The 20,055-nt window shown below is 46.4% G+C and overlaps 1 protein-coding gene across 1 annotated transcript in view; it reads right to left on the bottom strand.

The window, feature by feature from the left end:
- The window catches only part of CD86 (CD86 molecule), a gene marked incomplete at its 5' end in the record, with an annotated part of 30,564 nt that extends 10,758 nt beyond the window's left edge, over positions 1 to 19,806 (bottom strand). Inside the window, 3 exon segments of the mRNA NM_001082208.1 lie at positions 1,913 to 2,215; positions 4,953 to 5,288; positions 19,757 to 19,806. Coding sequence (NP_001075677.1) covers positions 1,913 to 2,215; positions 4,953 to 5,288; positions 19,757 to 19,806 — 689 coding nt within the window.
- Between the last annotated feature and the right edge of the window lie 249 nt (positions 19,807 to 20,055).

Below are 20,055 nucleotides of genomic sequence, written 5' to 3'. Positions count from 1 at the left end.
TTGGCAGGCCCCCGTGCAACTGTCCGTCACTGCAGTCAAATGGAGGGCCCCAGGGCATGTCATGGGTAGTGATGTAGCGATGCTGGTGGCTACAAGAAGGCACTGAACTTCAGCTGTAGCTTTGAGAGGCTTCTATCCGGGCCAGGAGAGGCCGCAGCAGAACAGCCAGGACAGGCTGCGTGACTCCACCATATACCTGACTCTCAGAGGCTGAAGTGTCTGGGTGGAAAGGAAATCAGTATCAGGGGAGGGGATTGGCCCAGGTGTAAAACTGGTTGGCAAGAACTGGCCCAGGGCCTGTTCCTAGGAGTATATCCAAAGGCCAAGTGAAGTGTGAACAATGAGATGGCAGTAGTAGGGAAGCAACAAGACCAGGTTGGGGCAAAGGATTGGATGGATGTCCCAGGAGAGGGCAAAACAAAGAACCAGAGCTGGAGAAGGGGCCAGGGAAAGCACAAAGCAGTTGAGTTGGTGGGGGGGGGGGGGGACAGGAGGGGATGGGCAGTGTGGGCACAGAGGGCACTCCAGGAGGGAATCCTGCAGGTACTGCTCCTTCAAAACTATCTCAAAAACTCCATGAAAAAATAGAATTAAAGGATACATTTATTTTAGTACCAGCAATTTTTGAAATTCGTGTGTAGTTTTGCATAATACACAGTTTCATGAACTTTTAAAAGGTCCATTGTGAAGATGTGCGCCCCTGGTCTCAACCCTTTCCTTCAGCTGGACTGTAGCCCCTTGTGAACCTGCCACAGGCCTGTCGGGCTCTGACTGTGACACACTCCCTGCACTGGGGTGCGATGTGGCCCATCCGCTGTGGGTCCCTCACCAGCTGAGTCTTTGCAACATCCCAGCTTTTCCATTCAGCAAGTCACTACAGAACCTGTCATGCAGAATGCCCTTCCTCTGTTCACCACACTCATGAAGCCAAATAATTTCTTTCAGGCTGTGACAGGGTTCCCACTACCTTTAGGAAGCCTTCTCTAACCTTCAAGAATTTGCTTGCCTCTGAACACCCATGAAACTAACTATCAAGAGTGGTGGTGAGCCTAGCAGTTGGATCACCTGGAACCCACATTGGAGTGACTGGGTTTCATACCTGACTCCAGCTCCTGACTCCAGTTTCCTGCTAATGAAGAACCCTGGAAGGCAGCATGATTGCTCAACTACTTGGTTTCCTGCCACCCACATGGGAGACCTGGATTGAGTTCCCAGCTCCTAGCTTTGGCTTGGCCCAGGCCCAGCCATTGAAGACATTTAGGGCGTGAAAACTAGTAGATGGGAGGCCTCTGTCTCTCTCTCTCACTCTCTCTCTCTCTCCTTCTTAAGTAAATAAATTAATTAAATAAATAAAGCTATCAACCACTTTTGTTTGAAATTTAGCCCCATATTCCAAGGAATAGAATTTAGATTTTTTGAAAACTAATCTCCATGTGCATGCATCATAGAGTTCTCATTCTACCAGAAGATCTTCTACGGCAGTGAAGATGTCTTTTACCTTTTAGTTTTCATTCCTGAACCAACAACTTCCTAAGGATGGTTCTGTATTCATAAAAGTACTACCCATCTGTATGTACATATGCTTGCATGGTGCATGTGGGTGGGTACGTTAATCAATGGAAGTACTGTAGCCTAGAGGAAACCTGCAGTTTTTGACCAAAGCTTCAGAATACTTCATCCAAAGGTAACCCAAAAGACTGAGTCAGTTTCAGGGCTAAACGCTTGTTTCTTCAGGTGCAGAGCTTCTCAGCCTCCTGCCTGTGTGATTCGGATGCATTAGGTGCCCTTGGTCTAGGTATTGCCTTACAGCATCACCAAATGGCCCAGGTAGAGCCTTCTACTAAGCAGGACACACTGCATGATCTGCCTTAAGCATTTGGTATGACACCTGGTAAAAAGAAACCAGCTTTACCTATAGGGAAATGCTGGGAGTATGTCTCTGTGGACTCAGTTTGCAGGACACAGTAAATGGTTGCGTTTCTTATATCATCTGAGAATGTGATAGATCCGCTGATGGAAATGTTGTACAGTCCTGTGACATTATCTTGAGATTTCTGCATGACACCATCATACTCAGTGGTTGCATTCTCAGTTTTTAGCACAAAGAACATCTTCTTAGGTTCTGGGTAGCCTTGTACAGACGAGCAGGTCAAATTTATGGCAGAATTTCTTGTTATATTGGAAATTAATGTTATTTCCGGTTGAGTGAAATTAGCTGAAATAAGAATAGAGATCAAGACAAAACAAAACAAAACTCAGTCTAAATTCAGATCTGTTTAGAACAGAGAGTAACTAAGTACCTGAACTGGGAACTCATTGCGGGACACCTGGGAGCCTCATGGTTTCTGAATCATGGGCCTCAGCCCACAGTGAGAGCCACATAATAATGACTCCACATTTATTTTTCCAGTAATGGAGTTTTGAGTTATGCTCACTTCCTGCTTATCAAAGTTAAGAGGGTGCTGGAATGAAGTTAACAAAGACGTACAATGAAGCCACTATTCCAGGCTAGGGAGCCACTGGAAGAAGTGATCCAAGCCTGGGATCCAAGTATACTATGGGAAAACTTCCAGCTCACCAGAGCAGAGGGGAACAGAGCTGAAGTCCCACCAGGAGCAGAGTTCATAGTCGTGGAACGCTCCGGGTCTTATCTTTCAGAAACCCAAGCAGGATGGTGCTGGGTGGGTGGGTAGAGATTTTGGATTTGGAAGTTCAAAATCCGTTTTGGGGCCTGACTGTCCAGGTGTTTTCACCACATTCTGTGTAAGAAGAAGGCCAAATCCATCTATTTAGGGAACAAACTGATTTTGAAAACCTCAGTGCCTGTTTGCCAATTATATTTTTGTGGCTGTAACTGGCATCTAATGCCTATCATGAGGCTGCTTCAAAAAGCCCATGGAAGATGTATGCCATGGAGAAAACATGCATGGTTTCAAAAATCTTTTGCACTAACATAAACATATCTTTTAATCCTGTGAACATTTTGAAGTAACCACATAGCCCTTGCCAGTCAAATCCTTGCTCTTCTTCTGTAGTTACTGAATAGTTTTCAGGCTCTACATATTCATTTATAATATGGTAGACTGTTCCTAACATGTTAGTCATTTGCTTGTCATCTTTCCAAGTTCTCCTGTATCAATATTCCACTGAGCACTCCGTTTAGACTTCATATGGACTGTAGAAGTGGATTATTTAGACTTACTAGTAATATCGGTGAAATCAGTTTGGATAAATTATTTATAGTTTTTCTAATACATATTAAAAAGAAATAGAAAACTTTAAAAAAAAAAACCTGCTTGTTTATGTTGCACAATATGTTCACAGTGTGTTCTTCCAGGAACCAAAGGTACCTGGCCACACTGGAAAGCACTGATTAGCAGTGGGTTAAATGTCTGGAAAGCCCTGTAACCCAGTTTGAATAACACGGTGAGGGCAGCCCTCCAGTCTGTTTCTACTTTTGCTTCTGCTTTACTCTGTGGTTTTGCAATAGGTATTGACCTGTCTTACCGGGTTCTATGAAAAGTTAATCTGGATTCAGTAATACCGCATCTGAGTAGCCGCCCTAGAGATATGAGGACTGAAGTTCATACACAAACCTGTACGTGAATGCTTACCGTGACTCTATGCCTAATATCCCCAACCTGGAAGCAACCCATTGTCTTTCAATGGGTTGAAGGGACAGACCATAGAATGCTACTTGGCAATAAAAAAAGAACAAACTTCTGATACATGTAACAGCTTGGATGAAACTCAAAGGTGTTTGAATGAAAGCAGCAGTCCTCAGAAGGTTACATACTCTATGGTTCCAATTACCTGACATTCTCAAAACAATAGGATGCAAAAGAAGAGCTATGCCTGCAGAGAGAATATGATTTTATAAAGGCATAACAAGAGGGAATATTTTAGGGTAGTGGGATGTTCTGTATTCTCTTTATGGTGGTGGTTAGATAAATCTACATATAATCTATAAAATGAATGACTTTACATTAAAACTAAAATACTAATTCTACTGTATGATGATAACAACAGCAACAAAAAATCTGGGGCCTAGCATTTGGCACAGTTAAGCTGCTACTTGGGACACCTGCTTCCCATATCGGAATGCCTAGGTTCAAATCCAAGCTCCACTCCTGATCCCAGCTTCCTGCTAATGCATACCTTGGAAAACAGCAAAGGATGGCTCAAGTGGTTGAGTCCCTGCCACCCACATAGGAGAACTGGATGGAGTTCTGGTTCCTAGCTTTAGCCTAGCCCAACCTTGGCTGTTAGAAACATTGGGGAATGACCAATGTATAGGGGAATCTATCTCTGTCTCTGTCTCTGTCTGTCTCTGTCTCTCTCCCTCTCTCACCATCTCTCTGCCTTTCAAATAATAGTAATCTGTAGTGACCATTGGGCTTGTGAAGACCTGGTGAGCAGAGGAGCTGGTTGGTCAGCTCATGGGTTGTTTGTCAGGTCATTTCCCTTCTGTCTAGTGGGCTCATCAGCAAACCACTCATAAGCAACCTCTAGGAGGCTGAAGGGGAAAACCCAGATCAGTCAGCTGTCTCCCTTGCTAGGTGCTCTAGGCAAAGATTTAGTGGGTGAGAAATCTTGGACCATAGCAGAAAATGAATGTAAAAGATTTGAGGCCTCTGTGGTTACATAAACTTGTCTATGACCAAAATACCCATGGTTTTCACTTAACCACATTACCTTTGTTCAATCAGCTCTATTTTGTCCCCAGAGTAGATTCTTATGGATCCTTCAGAAGCAAACTATCAAAAGTGTGAGGACTTTCAGTTCCCTGCTCCCATACCCCTGAATTCCTTTCAAACGTACTTCCCAGAAGTGGTTGTCCTCTGCCTGCTCTCGCTTGGCCCCCTCCCCTCGTCCCTTACGCCCACCCCTCCATTTCACTACCCACTTGTAATCTCATCTGAGAAGGTCAAGGGTCTGAACACACCACATACCAAGCACTGACAGCTCAGAATTCATCTGGTAGATGGGAACCAGCCCTTTGGCCCCTCTGTGATGGACAAAACATTGATACACGCCCTTGTCCTTGATCTGAACGTTGTGAAGTTGTAGGTTCCAACTTTCCTGGTCAAAGCTTGTGCGGCCAATGTACTTAGGATCCACATTGTCAGGTTTCTCTCTGCCTAAGAAGAGCTCGTACAGAACCAACCTCTCCTGGTCCTGCCAAAATACTACCAGCTCACTTAGGCTTCTGCTTTGAGAGTTTGTAAACTGGCATGGCAGGTCTGCAGTCTTGTTGAAATAAGCCTGTATCCTAAGGGAAGCAGCACCTAAGAAAGAAAGATGGGGATTAGAGAACGAGGAACAAGAGGAAAGAAAAAAAAAAAAAACACATAAAAAGCAAAATTCCATTTCTCTTTCTACCAACCCCCAGATGCCGTCTTGTCAGTTATGGCAGTGAAGAAGTACAGATGAAGCTCTGGAAGTGTGCCATAGATGCTGGGCACCTGGAGGGTAGGGCTGAAGTTCAAGTTCACGGTTAACTAAATGTGTAGACTTGTGAACACCACAATCATTACAAGCCTCAGCTTGCTCATGTGTTTAATGAAAGTGTGGATTAAATGTTCAAAGGGTCTTTCTAGTACTATGGTTCTACAAATTGAAATCTTAGGAAAGGGAAAACCAGCAGAATTAGAAACCCATTCAGCCACCGTCGTCTATAACCTGGATCTTGATTCTCCCTGCAGCACTTGTTCCAACCCTCTAACTTGTATACCATCACCCAAAGCTCTGCCTTTACCTCCTTAACCCCTTATTTCTTGGTCTGCTATGGTGAAAAGATTGTTGACAATAACAGCAATACATTCGATGCCACCCTTTTTATTATGCCTCATTGGTTGGTGGTCACAGAGGTAGTATCTTTGAAATCCAAATACTTCTCCCTAAAAGCCTCCTTTCCCAGCTCCCTCATGGACATGAAACAGTTTGGAAATGACTTGAAGAGGCCACCACGGCTGCTATTCTTGACGGCCTCTCTAAGCTCTTTCAGGGATCAGAAAGAGAACTAGGCAAATAGAAGGGTTGTCTTGGGACTGTCAGAGGCCACTTAAGACGCATGAATGAAATGCTGGCAGTGAGTCATAGACAGGAAGGTGAGGATGTGTCTGGGAGGACTGGGGAAGCCACAGGCACCACAAACTTGCTTCTCCCAGGATGCACAGCCCTTGGGAACTTTTCCAATCCCTAGAGAACATGCTGGAAGAGTTCAGAGAAAGGCTTTGGTCCCCAACAGCTTACTGAGGTTTGTGGGGGGTGGGATTTGGGTCACCCACTTCCTTAAATGTGATTGATCACCTATTTGGGGATTTGGGGGGCCTTTTCCGGGTCACAGAACCACGAGAGACTTGATCAAAAAAGCAAGTAGTGGTGCGTGAGAAGTGCAGGGTAGGGAGGCAGGAGTGCCTTAGTTAATTTGAAGTTAGATATCGCCTTGGGGAGGAAATTGGAGTAGGTTCTAAACAAAGTTTCATGATTCAGGATTTCAAGCAAAGGGCTGTTGTCTTGAAGGAGAAACCGGCGCACGGGGGGTGGGGTGGGGGGTGGGGGTGGCAGGGGGCTGGTTGGTGGGGAGGGATGAGAGAGCTTCTTTTGAAGTGCCCTGCAAGGGAGAGAAATGAAATTGATCTGATCAAGGGTTCCTCTTCAAAGAAGGAAGAGGAGAGCAAGGAACAGCGACGTGAACTTCGGAAAACTGAACCCATGAGAGCACACAACCAAGGGGGCTTGGCGCTGGGCTTGAACTCCAGGGGAAGAGGCTTCAGGGAGAGTTGGCCCCAGTTGGACTCACTGCCTATTATAGTGCATTACACTCACCAGAACTTCGTGAGGCACTTGAAACACAAAACCCATCGTTTGTATAGGATGTCTGTCTATATGGGAAGGAGGAGAAAAGCCCTATGTGGGAAGCCAGAACAATAAAAGGGGGTTGCAAGGAAGATTTACTGCATGTGGTAGTTATCTCACAAGGCAAACCTGGGGTTTCGGCTGCACCTTTGCTAAACTTAATGACAACACAACAGTGCCACCTGCTGTAAACACTTGGCGCGCTGCTCTGGGGGAACACTGGTTGGCGCCTAATACACTCTGTGATAGGGAAAGGGATCTACTGGAGAAAGCAAACCAGTTGAAAATTCTGCCCGGTGGCTGGTGCTGTGGCTCACTAGGCTAATCCTCCGCCTGTGGTGCCAGCACCCCGGGTTCTAGTCCCGGTTGGGGCACCGGATTCTGTCCCGGTTGCTCCTCTCCCAGTCCAGCTCTCTGCTGTGGCCCAGGAAGGCAGTGGAGGATGGCCCAAGTGCTTGGGCTCTGCACCCGCATGGGAGACCAGGAGAAGCACCTGGCTCCTGGCTTCGGATCTGCGCAGCGCGCTGGCCGTAGTGGCCACTTGGGGGGGGGGGGCGGTGAACCACTTGTGGGGGGTGAACCAACGGAAAAAGGAAGACCTTTCACGCATGCGCTCTCTCTCTCACTGTCTAACTCTGCCTTTTGGAAAAAAAAAAAAAAAAAAAAAGAAAATTCTGCCCGGTAATGACCAATATTATGTTAGTACTCCGCCATTCATTGTACCTTCTGAAGTTGGAAATGACTTTACCCTTATTTTTCCTCTCTTCTTGATTTATGTGGGTTTTCCCCCTCCCATTTCCACCTACTCTCTCTACCTACAGACTGGTCTAAATTCTCTGATCCGATTCCCAAAAATTGCAAGGGGGTTCCTCTTCCACCCCTCTAACTGCTCCCCTCCTCATCTACAACCCAAAGTGTGCTGTGCGGGCCAGCGGCCTGGGCTGCGTGAGGGGCTGGCCGGGAATGCAGAATCTGCCCCAGCCGAGGCCCATGGAACCAGCACTTCCAGTTTGAGAAGCTGCTTTGCTCTATCCACAGCGTGGATCAGAGAAAATGACAGGAAAATGTGTTTCCAACTATCCTTCCCCAAAGCCCTCCCCCAACTCCCCATCCCCCCACCCCCGGCGGGGTGGAAATCACTCTGAAGTCCATTCTGAGTGGAACTGAGAGTATTTCACAACTTACACTCGGGAGCGCCTCCCCCACCACTGGCTTTCATGATATCACTCAGGGCAGGCAGGGGAGATCCAGCTAATTACCCTCTCTGACTATGTGGGGGAAGATTTAGCGCAAGACCTGTTTTCCCCAGGTACCTTCTCTCCTCCTGTCACTTCCCCAGACGTTAGTGCACCTAACACGCAGTCTCCCTGAGACCTCAGTGATGGGGAAGCATGGAGAATCTCTCCCCTGCCCAGCACGTGGGTAAGAGAGTTGGTCTCAGTCTAGTAGTCACCATTGTACGATGACCTCAGGGGTTAAGCACGCGAGAGTCCTGCGACACACCTGGCCTTGTGAGGCGTCTGATCTCATGAGGACTTCAGTGTTTCTGGGCCACCACCCCAAATGCATAGCTCATCTATGCAAGGATCATCTACCTCTTCTTCACGTGACCACACTCATCTGTGCTCGGGGATGTCCTGCCGCTACTAGGCTTCCTCCAAAGCGTCACTAGGCCCTCTGGCAGCCTCACCCCACTGCAGTACACTCCCCTAGGCCCCAGCGTCTCCATTCAGTGCTCCCCACCAAGGTCGCTCTTTACTGAACTCTGGCCCAACCCAGAGATCCTGAGCAGCACTTTTCCCTCAGGAAGTATCCCCTCTCCTATTATTCTCGACTGCTAATCAGTGCTCTCTACCCCCTGGCTCCCTGAGGATTCTGGCATTCAACACAAGGTCTTCTTTCTAACCAATTCTTAGCATCAGTTTGGGTGAGTTCATCGCAAGTGAGTCCTTCAGCCGCCTTGCCTCCGAGTTCTTTGACGTCTTCAGCCCCAGGGGTTTTCGTCCACGGACCACTTCAGCTGCCTCCCTCCAGTGACATAACCCTCCACTGTGTCGCCTGAACACCTCAGTTCCCAGAATTTCAATCTCAGTACACTCATCCCTGTCCACAACCTCCCATCCCTCCAGATTTTGCTCTTGCTTATTGCATCGACAGCTGTTCTTCAACTTGATCAAGACCTCAACTTGAGCGACCCTATAGTGTAGTGGTCGCCAATGAACTCTGTGACGCTGGAAATGTTCTATGTCTTTGCTGAACCAGTCACCAGTCAAGGTGGCTAGTGAGCATCTGATATATGGCTAAAGTGACAAAGAAATGTAATTTTTATCTTATTTAATTTTTAATTAATTGAAATGTAAATGGTCACATAGTGTGGCTATCATATTGAACAACACAGAAACAGCATGTCTTTTTAATAATTCCTTGCCAGGAGCTTCAATCAGTGTGCCCCTGTGTCTCTAGAATTCATCCTGGGGACATTCTACTTTCAATCTATGTATGAGGATACTTCAAAAAGTTCATGGAAAATTAAATAAAAAGATAAGCTTATTTGGGTGCAAAGATTTCTAAATTCATGCAGTTTTTCCATAATATACACTGTCTATGACATTTCTGAAATATCAAAATTTTTTTCTGCCAAAATTAACTTCTCTTTCAATTTCATCTTCCATGAACTTTTGATGTACCCTCACATCTTTTCCTAGAACTGAGCGGCTGAGCACTCCTGAGGAAAGCGTTCGGTTGTGCAGACAGACTGATGACATTCCCACTGGGCAGTGTCCTCTCACTTCCCCTGGCCTTTCTGCTACTCGCCCTGCTCACACCCTCCCCGACCTCGCCCTCTCCTCACAGCAGTCACTGCACACCCACCCCCTATCATCACTTTAACTTTCTCTTTCCTTTACAGTCAAACTCCCTAAAGGAGTCAGCAACTGATGTTGCCCTCCCTCCCACTGCCCACCCCCACTTCTCCACCAAAACTGTCCCGCCAGAGGGCTGTCAGGGACGTCCCACCGCTGCAAAGCCCAGCACTCCGGTCAGACCTCAGCTCACTGGACCGCTCAGTCACATCTAATGCTGTTGGCATCTCTCCATCCTGAAAAGTTCTTCTGTTCTTTCCCTGTGTCCGACTTCCTGGCCAGACACTTCTGATCACTCCCTTAAATGCTGATGACCTCAAATGCCTGTCCTTGGTCTTCTTACTCCCCATACCCTCTCCTGTTGTCTTTGGCCCATGGATTCAACTGCTGACTAGCAGCGATTAAGTCACAGCGGCTTCCACTGCCCCCATACTTTCGCTAGGGCTCTGGATCCCCCTATCCACCTGCCTACTGGAGGCCTGCATCTGGACAGTGACAGGTGCTGTCTTCCTGCCCTCCAGTCTTCTCCACTACCTCAGTGAATGCTTCCCCACCCACTGCCATCTGCAGTCCTCTGAGTCATCCGTGGGGGAATACCCAGGTGCAGCAGCCAAGGGCTGGAACTACTTACAGCCACAGCTGAGAATGTTAAGAGAAGGGCGAGGACTCCATTTGAAGCAAAAAGAAGGGCCAATCAGACAAAAAGAATTTTGTATGGATCCAGAGACCATGGGCACTTTTATCTTTTAGGCTACCAGAGAGAGTCTCTATTAGGGGGGAGGGATGGTTCTAGAAGTTCTCATAGCTATTGCTATTTCTGTTAGGACTAACTTTGGTTTGATTCATGCTCACATGCATTCTATTATATAGACAAATATATTATATAAGGAGTCTTCAAAAAGTTCGAGGAAATAAGTATTGTGAAAAAATTTCTTGAATGAATTTCAAGATTTCTTTTGCAGGGGTCACTGTTGTGGCACAGCAGGTTAAGCCACCAACTACAATGTCAGCATCCATATCAGAGTGCTGGTTTAGGTGCTGGCTATTCTGCTTCCAATCTGGTTTCTTGCTAACGTGCCTGGGATGGCCCAAGTACCCCCAACCATGTGGGAGACCTGGATGGAGTTCCTGGCTGCTGCAGCTATTTGGAGAGTGAACCTGTGGATGGAAGATCATTCTCTGCCACTTCCCCTTTCTCTGTCACTCTGCCTCTCAAATAAATAAATGAATCTTTAAAAACAGGAAAAACTTCTTTGCATCAAAATAAACTTCTCTTTTAATTGCACATTACCATGAAGGCTTTGAAGTGTCCAAATGTATATAATCATATATATTTACATAGTATAGATCATAATTGCTGTACATATTTAGTGAAATGTAGAACGTAACTGTTGCATGAAAAATGATGTGCTGAACTATGCGGCATAATGTCATATGCAGAACACATGATTAAGTGCTTGGAAATCCAGCCCCATGAAGCAAACACTGTAGACCGTCCCACCTCCACCCCTTGCTGTCATTGTTACCCATCATCCTCTGGGTGCCCCCTTCCTCACTGAAGGTCTGAGCCCTGGCTTGCCATTCCACATCCTCATGCACACGGAGGCCTCTCTTTGTCATCTTCTCTCCCCCAGCTATCTCCTTTCTGGATCAAAGCCCAGACGCTGCTGTTACCATGACAACCCCCAAACAGTCTCAGTTTGAAGCGTCCTCACCTTGAGATGCCCACCTCTGCTCTTTTCCTTTCATTCCTGCTACCATCACCACCCCAGGAATTTGCCGCCCTCTCCTCATTCATTGTGAATCGGAACGCTTCTCAGTGTGTCTACAGATACGATCCTAGGCCAGGACATCACTTCTTGATCGGATCCTGCGGTTGTCTCCTAACTGATGCATCTTCCTCCATCCTTGCCCCCCTCCCCCAAGTCTAGTCCCTCAAGCCAAAAGGATCCTTCCCAAGTTTATCTCTGGTCCCGTATTTCTCCTGTGCCAAAGGCCGCGATGACTCCCACTGCCCTGAGAACGACAGCCGATGCCCCACCCCCAACAGCCCTGCAGGCCTCACACCATCTGGGCCCTGCTCCCCTGCAGACCCCTTCCCCCACTGTTTGCAAATTCTTCCAAAAGGCCAGACGCTCTCTATCTCGAGCCTTCTTTGCGTCTCGCCCCTCTGTCCAGAAGAGGGCCGTTCCATCCACCCCACGTAGGCTCCTCACACAAAGCGTCCTCCCAGGGAGACGTTTCTGGCCGTCCTACCGAAGGCAGCATCGTCCGCGCTGCGGCCATGCTGCTGCCTCGCTTTTCACCATCCACCTGTTACAGTGCCCTGACGTGATACGGGCTGTTTGAGTGCTGTCCTCCCGTCTCGGGGAGCTTAGCTCCTGGGTAAAAACCTGCATGGGACTTTTTTCAGGCCTGGCGGTTGGCAATTACAAAGGCCTCATGGGGGAAGCTGCCTCCCCCGCGCAGGCCTGGCGCGCAGCCGCTGTGGGCAGTCTCTGGAGGGGGCTGCAGTCACGGTGTCACCCCAGCCAGTCATGCTCTTTCACACATTTGCATTCCTAGCCCAGGCACTTTCACTCCTAGCGCTCTTCCTCCTGGGCCTAGGGCAGAGGTCGTCTGCGGGTGCCAGGCCCCACGCGTCCTCTCGGTGGGGGAGCAGGGGCAACCTGGAAGAGGCTTTCCGCACTCCGACTCAGTAGCTAGGCCTTTCCCACTGCCAGCCCTCCTGCTCCCTCATCTTCCTCTCCTAGTCTTCCCCTGCTTTGGGTCCCCTTCTTCTTGCGTCCATAAAGCTGCCAGAGCCTTGTGTTCTTGGCTTCCTCAACAGAGGGCCGGGCCACGTGTCTGCGCGGATTCCCCGGCCCCTGACGGGTGTGCCCTTCCACGGAGGCACAGGAACCGAGGAAGGTGGCCCTTCCTCCCGCGTTAGCCTCCTGTTTACGGCACGCAAGAAGAAATTAAAAGCTTAACTCTCACTCTCGTCTTGTGGCCGTTATCAGCTACCTGACACCTCACCCTTCGGCTGCATGTTCCCCGGCTCAGCCAAGCACCTGGCGTCTCGCATTACAATCGGCATTGTGACAACAGGGTTTTAGCTTTTTTCTCAGCTGTGCCATGTTGGGTACCTTCAACTGTCCCTCATAAATATGAAGCCACTCTGTAAATACTTATTGAAGAAATGAATGACAGAATCTCAATGATAATCAAGGAGATTTAATTTAAATCCCGAAGGGAGGCCATCTTTTGGACGGTCTGATTAGCAGATACTAACAAAATACTGGAGTTACCTGGTGCCTGTGAGAGGATGGGGAAATGGGTCTCTTACGCATTGCTGGTGAAATTCTAAATTGGTACAAACTTTTTGGAGGACAATTGGTAAGATGTAATAACATTAATATAGGTTTAAAGCTTGACTTAGAAATTCAATTTCTAGGAATTCATTCTATAGAAAGATACATGTACATCAAATTGCATGTGCATGTTGTCCCATCGTTCATGGGAACACCACACTAGAAATAAGTTAAACGGCTTTATGAATCACGATACATTCGAACAAGTCAGCAGTGTGCACTTTGGACATCATGCATTCAGTCTCAGCTCCACCACTGACTATCTGGTTGCCACTGTGGGCAAATTACTTAATTCCTCTGTATCTCAATTTCCTTTTGCAAACAATAGGAACAATAATGGTATCTGCAGCACATTGTTGTTGCGAGGATTAAATGTGGTGATATTAAAGCTTTTATTTGAGTTAACACTGGCCCAGTGTAAACATTCACCAAGAGTCACACATTTTTAGAGCTCATCTCACGGAAGTGGAGAGTAGACTAGTGCTCACCAAGGCTGGAGAGAGTAGAGGAAGGAGGGATGGAGAACATTTGGTCAATGAGTACTAAGAGCTAGACACAAGAAAAAAGTCCTTTTCTCCCCTCCCGCCTCCATTTTAATTGAAAGGCAAAGATACAGAGACAGAGAGACAGGTCTTCCATCCTCTACTTCACTCCCCAAATGCTTGAAACATCTGGGGCTGGGCCAGGAGCCTGAAATGCAATACAGGCTTCCCATGTGCATGGCAGGGACCCAAGGACTCGAATCATCACCTGCTGCCTCCCACAGTGTATATCAGCAGGACCTCGAATTGGGAGGACAGGAACCAGACTCAAACCAGGGACTCCAACATGGGCTGCAGGTGTTCCGAATGGTGCTTTAACTGCGGAGGCTGACGCCTACCCCAAGGACAAACAAGTTCTACTGTTCTACTGCACAGCAGGTGGACTATAGACAATGCTAATATACCGTATATTTCAAAAAAGCTGGAGTAAAGGACACTGGATGTTTTTTACTACAAACAGGTCGATATTTGACTAGACATATATGCTTATGCCGATTTGAACTTTATACAATGTGTACATGTATTGAAACATCACAAATGTGTACAAATTTTTCATGTGTCAATTAAAAATTTTCTAAGAGATTATTTCTAGCTTTTAATTTATTTTTTCTCATCTTTAATACTGATAGGTCACAATGTCTAGAAACATAAAATCAATAATTTATGAATTAATTTACTCTGAAAAGGAGGTTTAAAAATAAGTATCCTTAGGATCCTCAAAAAGAAGTAATAGTACAAAGTACAAAAGACTATGAAACATAAAAATAGAGGAAATGAAACAAAACAGTAAGTTTGTGAATGTGTTGGTCAATTTAGAAATTAAAAATATAGATTAAGGTGAAAAAAAGCAAATAGGTAGAATAAAGTCTAGGTTAAACACAGTTACAGAAAGAAAGATGAATTGTAAGAGGCTGAGAAGCTCTCATATTTTTCAGAAGAGAATGGAAGAAATGGTAGATAAAATCAATATTTGAAGAAAGAGAAGTTGCGAGTCTCCAAAACTGAAGAAAGACATGACTCCTCAGATCAAAAGTGCATTTTAAATACTTAGCAAGATAAACTACTCAACATAAAATATCATTTTTCATATTTATAAAGAAGAATCAAATTGATTATTTTAATCTTTTAAATTTTTATTTATTTATGAACTTGAGAGGCAGAGGGAGCCAGAGCCAGAGCCAGAGATGGAGACAGAGACAGAGATACAGACAGAGATTCCCAAATGCCCACAGGCTGGGGCTGGGCTGGGCCTGGGCTAGGGCTGAAGCCGGGAGCCAGAAACTCAATCCAAAGTTTCCCATGTGGGTGCCAGGAATCCACATACTTGAGCCAATACTGCTGTCTTCCAGGATCCACATCAGCATTGAAATTGGGTTCAGGAACTGGAGTCAGGGCTCAAACCCAGGTACTCCAGTATGGGACACAGGCATCCTAACCATTGTCTTGACTGCTGGGCCAAATGTCCACCCTGACTCTTCATTCTTTAAGGAATGAAGAAAGAGTCCTTACAAAACAAAGACCATTAAACTGGAAGCCCCTCAGTAATCATAAGACAAAGACAAAGGGCCAATATATATAAATGAATGATGCACAATAAGAAGAAGGAAACAAATTACAGTATTTAAACTCAAAGGATTATTATAGTTTCAAAGTATAAAAATGCAACTTTTAAGTTTAAAAACTTAAGGAAGTATGTAGGAACCATACTCAATAAACATATTCAGAGATTTGCATATATATTGTGATCACAATTTTATATAGCCATTTTTACTCTTCTACTTGTTCCTTTATAATAAAGATCAGAAAAGTGACTTTTAAATAGTTGGAAGAGTTGAATATTTTTAATAAAGACATCTACCTGTCTGGAGAGAAGGAAAGAAAGAGTGAAATTGAAAACCATAAATAAGTGGTTTTAGAAGGTATATTTTGAGGTCCTAGAACCTGGCCTTATAGCCTGGAAATGTGGAACAGATCTAGAGGCGAAATTTTGGCTACAAAGGAAGGGCTACAAGTCTGGGTTTTCTTGAATTGTTATTTATTTTATTGTTTTAAAGGCAGAGCTACAGAGCGAGAGCAAGAGTCCTCCATCTGTTGGTTCATTCCCCAAATGCCGGCAACTACTGGGGCTGGACCAAGCTGCATCCAGGAGCCAGAAATAAAAATCTAGGTCTCCCATGTGGGTGGCAGGTGCCTAAGTCCTTGCACCCATCAGCTAATGCCTCCCAGGATGCGCATTAGCAGGAAGCTGGATCAGAAGGTTGAGAAGGCAATAGAAGATGGCCCACGGGCTTGGGCCCCTGCTCCTCATGTGGGAGACCTGGATGAAGCTCCAGGCTCCTGGCTTCAGCCTGGTACAGTTGTGGTGGGCCTTTGGGGAGTGAATGAGTAGATGGAAGATGGAGCTTTCCCACTCCCTCCACCCCAACTCTGCCTTTCAACTAAATAAATCTTTAAAAAATAAAAAGTGGACTTTTCCACAGGATATAGCATGAAAGTTTGAGCCAATTTTACATAAATTTTAAAATGAAGAAAGACTTCAGGCTACTATTCTGGATACATGAATTGAACCAAAGGAGTTATTCAAGAGGAAATGAGAAGCCGTGGGGCCCAGAAACCCTCAGAGAGAAAAAGAACAATGGTCAAGAGTTGGACTGGAAAGAATTCCTCCTGATGTGGGACCTACTTCTTCTCTTCAAACCACTCTGGCTACAGCCTAAAAGTGCTACAGAGCTGACAACGGCACTTAGACGTCCCCCAGCTTGGCAAATGCCAAGTTCAAATCATAACCTCTGTCTTCAAAGCCAGAGCGCCTCCTCTAGCCTCCTTTCAGTCCTACTTGCTCATCCAGTTTTAGCTTGAAGAGCCTGGGTGTCCACTGTGGTGCCTCATTTCCCTGACAAAGGGAGACACAATGGATAATGCGGTGGGGTGGCGGGGGAGTGTTGGGGACACAATTATTTCACCCGACTGTTTTACTTCTGCTGCCAAATGAATTATTCAGCCCTGTGGTTTGGCTGTGGATTATCTGGGCCAATTGCATCTCCTTTCTCTCTTTGGATGCCTGCCCCCATTGCCGGGTCACTCACTGTTCACCAGCCCAATAAGCAGATATGTGTCCTGAATAGAAAGATACAATTCCAACAGATTTTTTCCATTCTTTATTAAAGAATGGGATCTCTTTTTGCTGTTGTTTTTGGTAGTGGGTGAGGTATTGGCAATGTCATCTTCTCTTTGGGTGTCACTGTTTTCCTATCCCCCTTTAAATTTGCACTGCCAGAAATATAATCACTTATTCTCTGGCTACTACAAAGCTTAAACAGTTGCCTTTTGCAAGAGTTATTTTTAAGGTTTCAATGCAGATCATTTTTTTCAAGGCTAAGAAGTAGTTTCAAAGGCAAGGACAGGGCAAAAGTGACACCCAGACTTGGTTTTGATAGGGTTTCTTGGCTTTACTTTCTCACTTCCAGCGTGTAGAACAGTCAGAAGGTTTTGCGGGGTGGGGAGTGGGAAGTGGTATCTCTGGCCAACCTTTTTGAAAATTTTATTGCCAGAGCAGTTTTCTTCCTTCTCTTTCATGTCATAAGAGCTGGGCTGGTCACTGAGGTGAGAAGGCCGGGGCCCAAGCCTTAGGGACAGCCGAGGTGACAGTTACAAGAAAGGTGGAAGAACAGAAGCAACATTTTCCACTAAAGCTGTCCTGAAGGAATAAATCTTATCACTATGGATGGTTCACAAGCAAGAGCACAGAGATGCCACATAATGCCATGATCCAATGGAGAGACGCAGAATCTACACTGGCAGGTGTGAACCCAAGCTCTCAACTTAGAAGCTAAGTTGATCTTGGGTAAATTATGTATCTTCCCTGGGCTTTAGTGTCCACACCTTAAAGTAGGGACTAATAACAAGACACAAGAAAGAAAATCATTGTTATGCTTAAATGAATTGCTATTTATAAAATGCTTGGGACAGTACTGGACACAAAGCAAGTGAGATTGTGTATACATATGTGTGTCAAATAAGTAAATCAAGAAGTGGGATGAGGAAAGGATCTTATGCCCTTTCTCGCCTCACTCTCTCTTATTCTTACACACAAACACACACACACATACCTTCCACCTCCCCAGCAGCCTCGGTAGCAGGTCACTGGCCCTGGGAGTTGGAAGCTACTGTTATTAGCTAAGCTAGTGAATGATCACTTAGTATATCTACAGACTTCACACCCATGAGCTCAGCAAGATCCATGGTGCTAAGCAAAACACAAATCACAAAAGATCATTCCCGCCAGCATAGATGTAAGGGAGTATCTCTGCCTAGTACCCCAATTCCTCATTCCCCATAGCAGGTAAGGCGATCATGGCCAAGGGCATGGTGTATGGCAATCTGAAGGAGGTGACCTCATGGCTGGGCCTGTTTGTCAGGAGTGGCCTGAGTGGTGTTGTAGCCAAACTGCAGGCTCAGGTCACTTCCTTGCCTGTCTCAAACCATAACTGGAATGGCTTCCCTCTTGGGGCCACTGAGAAGGAGCAACAGGAAGGAGTGGGCCAGGACAAACTGAAAGGCATGGGATACATGGCAAGGACCTGAGCCAAGCCCAGTTTACACAGAGAGAAACTGAAACAGAGAGGAGCAAGAAACAGGGAATGTCTTGAGTTTTCAGAGGACTGATTCTTTTAAATGTTTTGTTGGGGATATCATTAAGGCAAGATTGAAGGGGCAGATGTTTTAGCCTAGTGGTTAAGTTGCTGGTTAAGGGGCCAGCCTTGTGGTGCAGTGGGTTGGGCTGCCTGAGACCCCAGCGTCCCATATCAGAATGCCAATTCTGGCTCATTTGCTTCCAATCCAGATCCCTGCTAATGTGCCTGGGAAAGCAAAAGAAGATGGTTCAAGTACTTGGGAATCTGCCTCCCACATAGGAGACCCAGATGGAGTTCCTGGCTCCTGGCTTTGACCTGGCCCAGCCTTGGCTGTTGTGGCCATCTGGGGAGTGATGGAAGACCTCTCTCTCTCTCTCCCTATCTACTGACATTCTACCTTTCAAATAAATAAATAAATCTTAAAGAGAAAAAGGTGCCGGTTAAGAAACCTGCATTCTCCCATCTGAGTGCCCAGGTCCCCACCTGTGGTTCCTGAATACAGCTTCTTGCTAATGCAGAACCTGAGAGGCAGCAATAATGGCTCAGGCAACTGGTCCCTGCCACCTATGAGGCTGACCTTGATTAAATTCTCAGCTCTAGTCCAGACCCACCTGTTGCAGGCATCTGGGGAGTGAACCATCAGATAGGTTCTCTCTCTGTCTCTCTCTATCCCTCTTACTCTCAAATGAATGAATGAATGAATGTATAAATGATTTCAGAACCCAAATACAAAATGCATATGGCCACTATGATAGCATCTGGCAGGAAGAGAATGTGATGGCAGGACAAGTTACAGTGGTCTTAACTTACTGTGGTTAATATAGCTTACCCCAGTTACCCAAGTATAAGATGTGACCACACTGCTGGGGACCCTCCTGAGGCCTTGGGGATGTGGAAAAGGTGAGTGGGGAAGCCTAAAGTTTCCGCTTCATTAATTTCACAGTAAATTGCTTGAGGCAGTTAGCCTAAGGCACACAGCTGCCAGAAATCGGTACATGGTGACAACGGTGGCCCATGGGCACTGGGTGATGCGCAAGGGAGACAGGAAAAGGAAGGCCAAACATGTGGAAATCGGTGCGCTTTAACAGAAAGAGACTTTGAGAAGCCCATTAGCTGTTTTCCAAGAACCTGATGATGACAGATGTGGAACAGAGGAGACCAGAGGGAGTGCATGTGGAGCAAAAGGATCACTTCACAGTCCCCTGGCGAAACAGCCTCCCCCGCTCCCCAGGCAGGCCAGCCTGCCCCTGCTCTGGGCATCCAATCTGCTGGGGGTGAGCAGGCAGCAGAGGACAAGGGCAGTGTCATGGGCTGCATGCCAGCTGGGCCTGCCTCTCAGGCCTGACGCTTCTCTCTTCTACAGGAGCTCTTTGGTTTATTACAGTGTGCAGCGCAGAGTCAAAGGGGAGTGAAACCTGCCAGGTCTCAGGTCTGGCTGGTGGTGGGCAGACCCATCAGGAGACAGTAAAAGGATCTAGGATTTGATAAAGTGCAAAGATTCTTACCAGAGAGCAGGAGGGCCATCACAAAGACCGTGACACTCAGTCCCATTGTGCTAGAGTTACAAAGAAAAGATAAAGCTTGATTAGAAAATGAAACTGAAAACCAACATCCACCAAAATGTGACCTAGAAATGGAGTTCAGGAGTCACTCGGGTGCCTGGGTGTGGCAGAGACAAAGCTATGTGCTCACTGAAACCATCTGCTTCTCCTCTCAGCGCCACAAAGAGGCTATGTTTCCCAGCCTCCCCTACAGTTCGGCAGCCACGTGACCAGGTTCTGATCAATGGATTGAGAGCGAGAAA

This window comes from Oryctolagus cuniculus, chromosome 4, assembly GCF_964237555.1.
Source record: "Oryctolagus cuniculus chromosome 4, mOryCun1.1, whole genome shotgun sequence".
NCBI lineage: Eukaryota > Metazoa > Chordata > Mammalia > Lagomorpha > Leporidae > Oryctolagus > Oryctolagus cuniculus.
The sequence above is the reverse complement of the archived record's forward strand: the minus strand, read 5'-3'. Positions and strand labels throughout refer to the sequence as shown.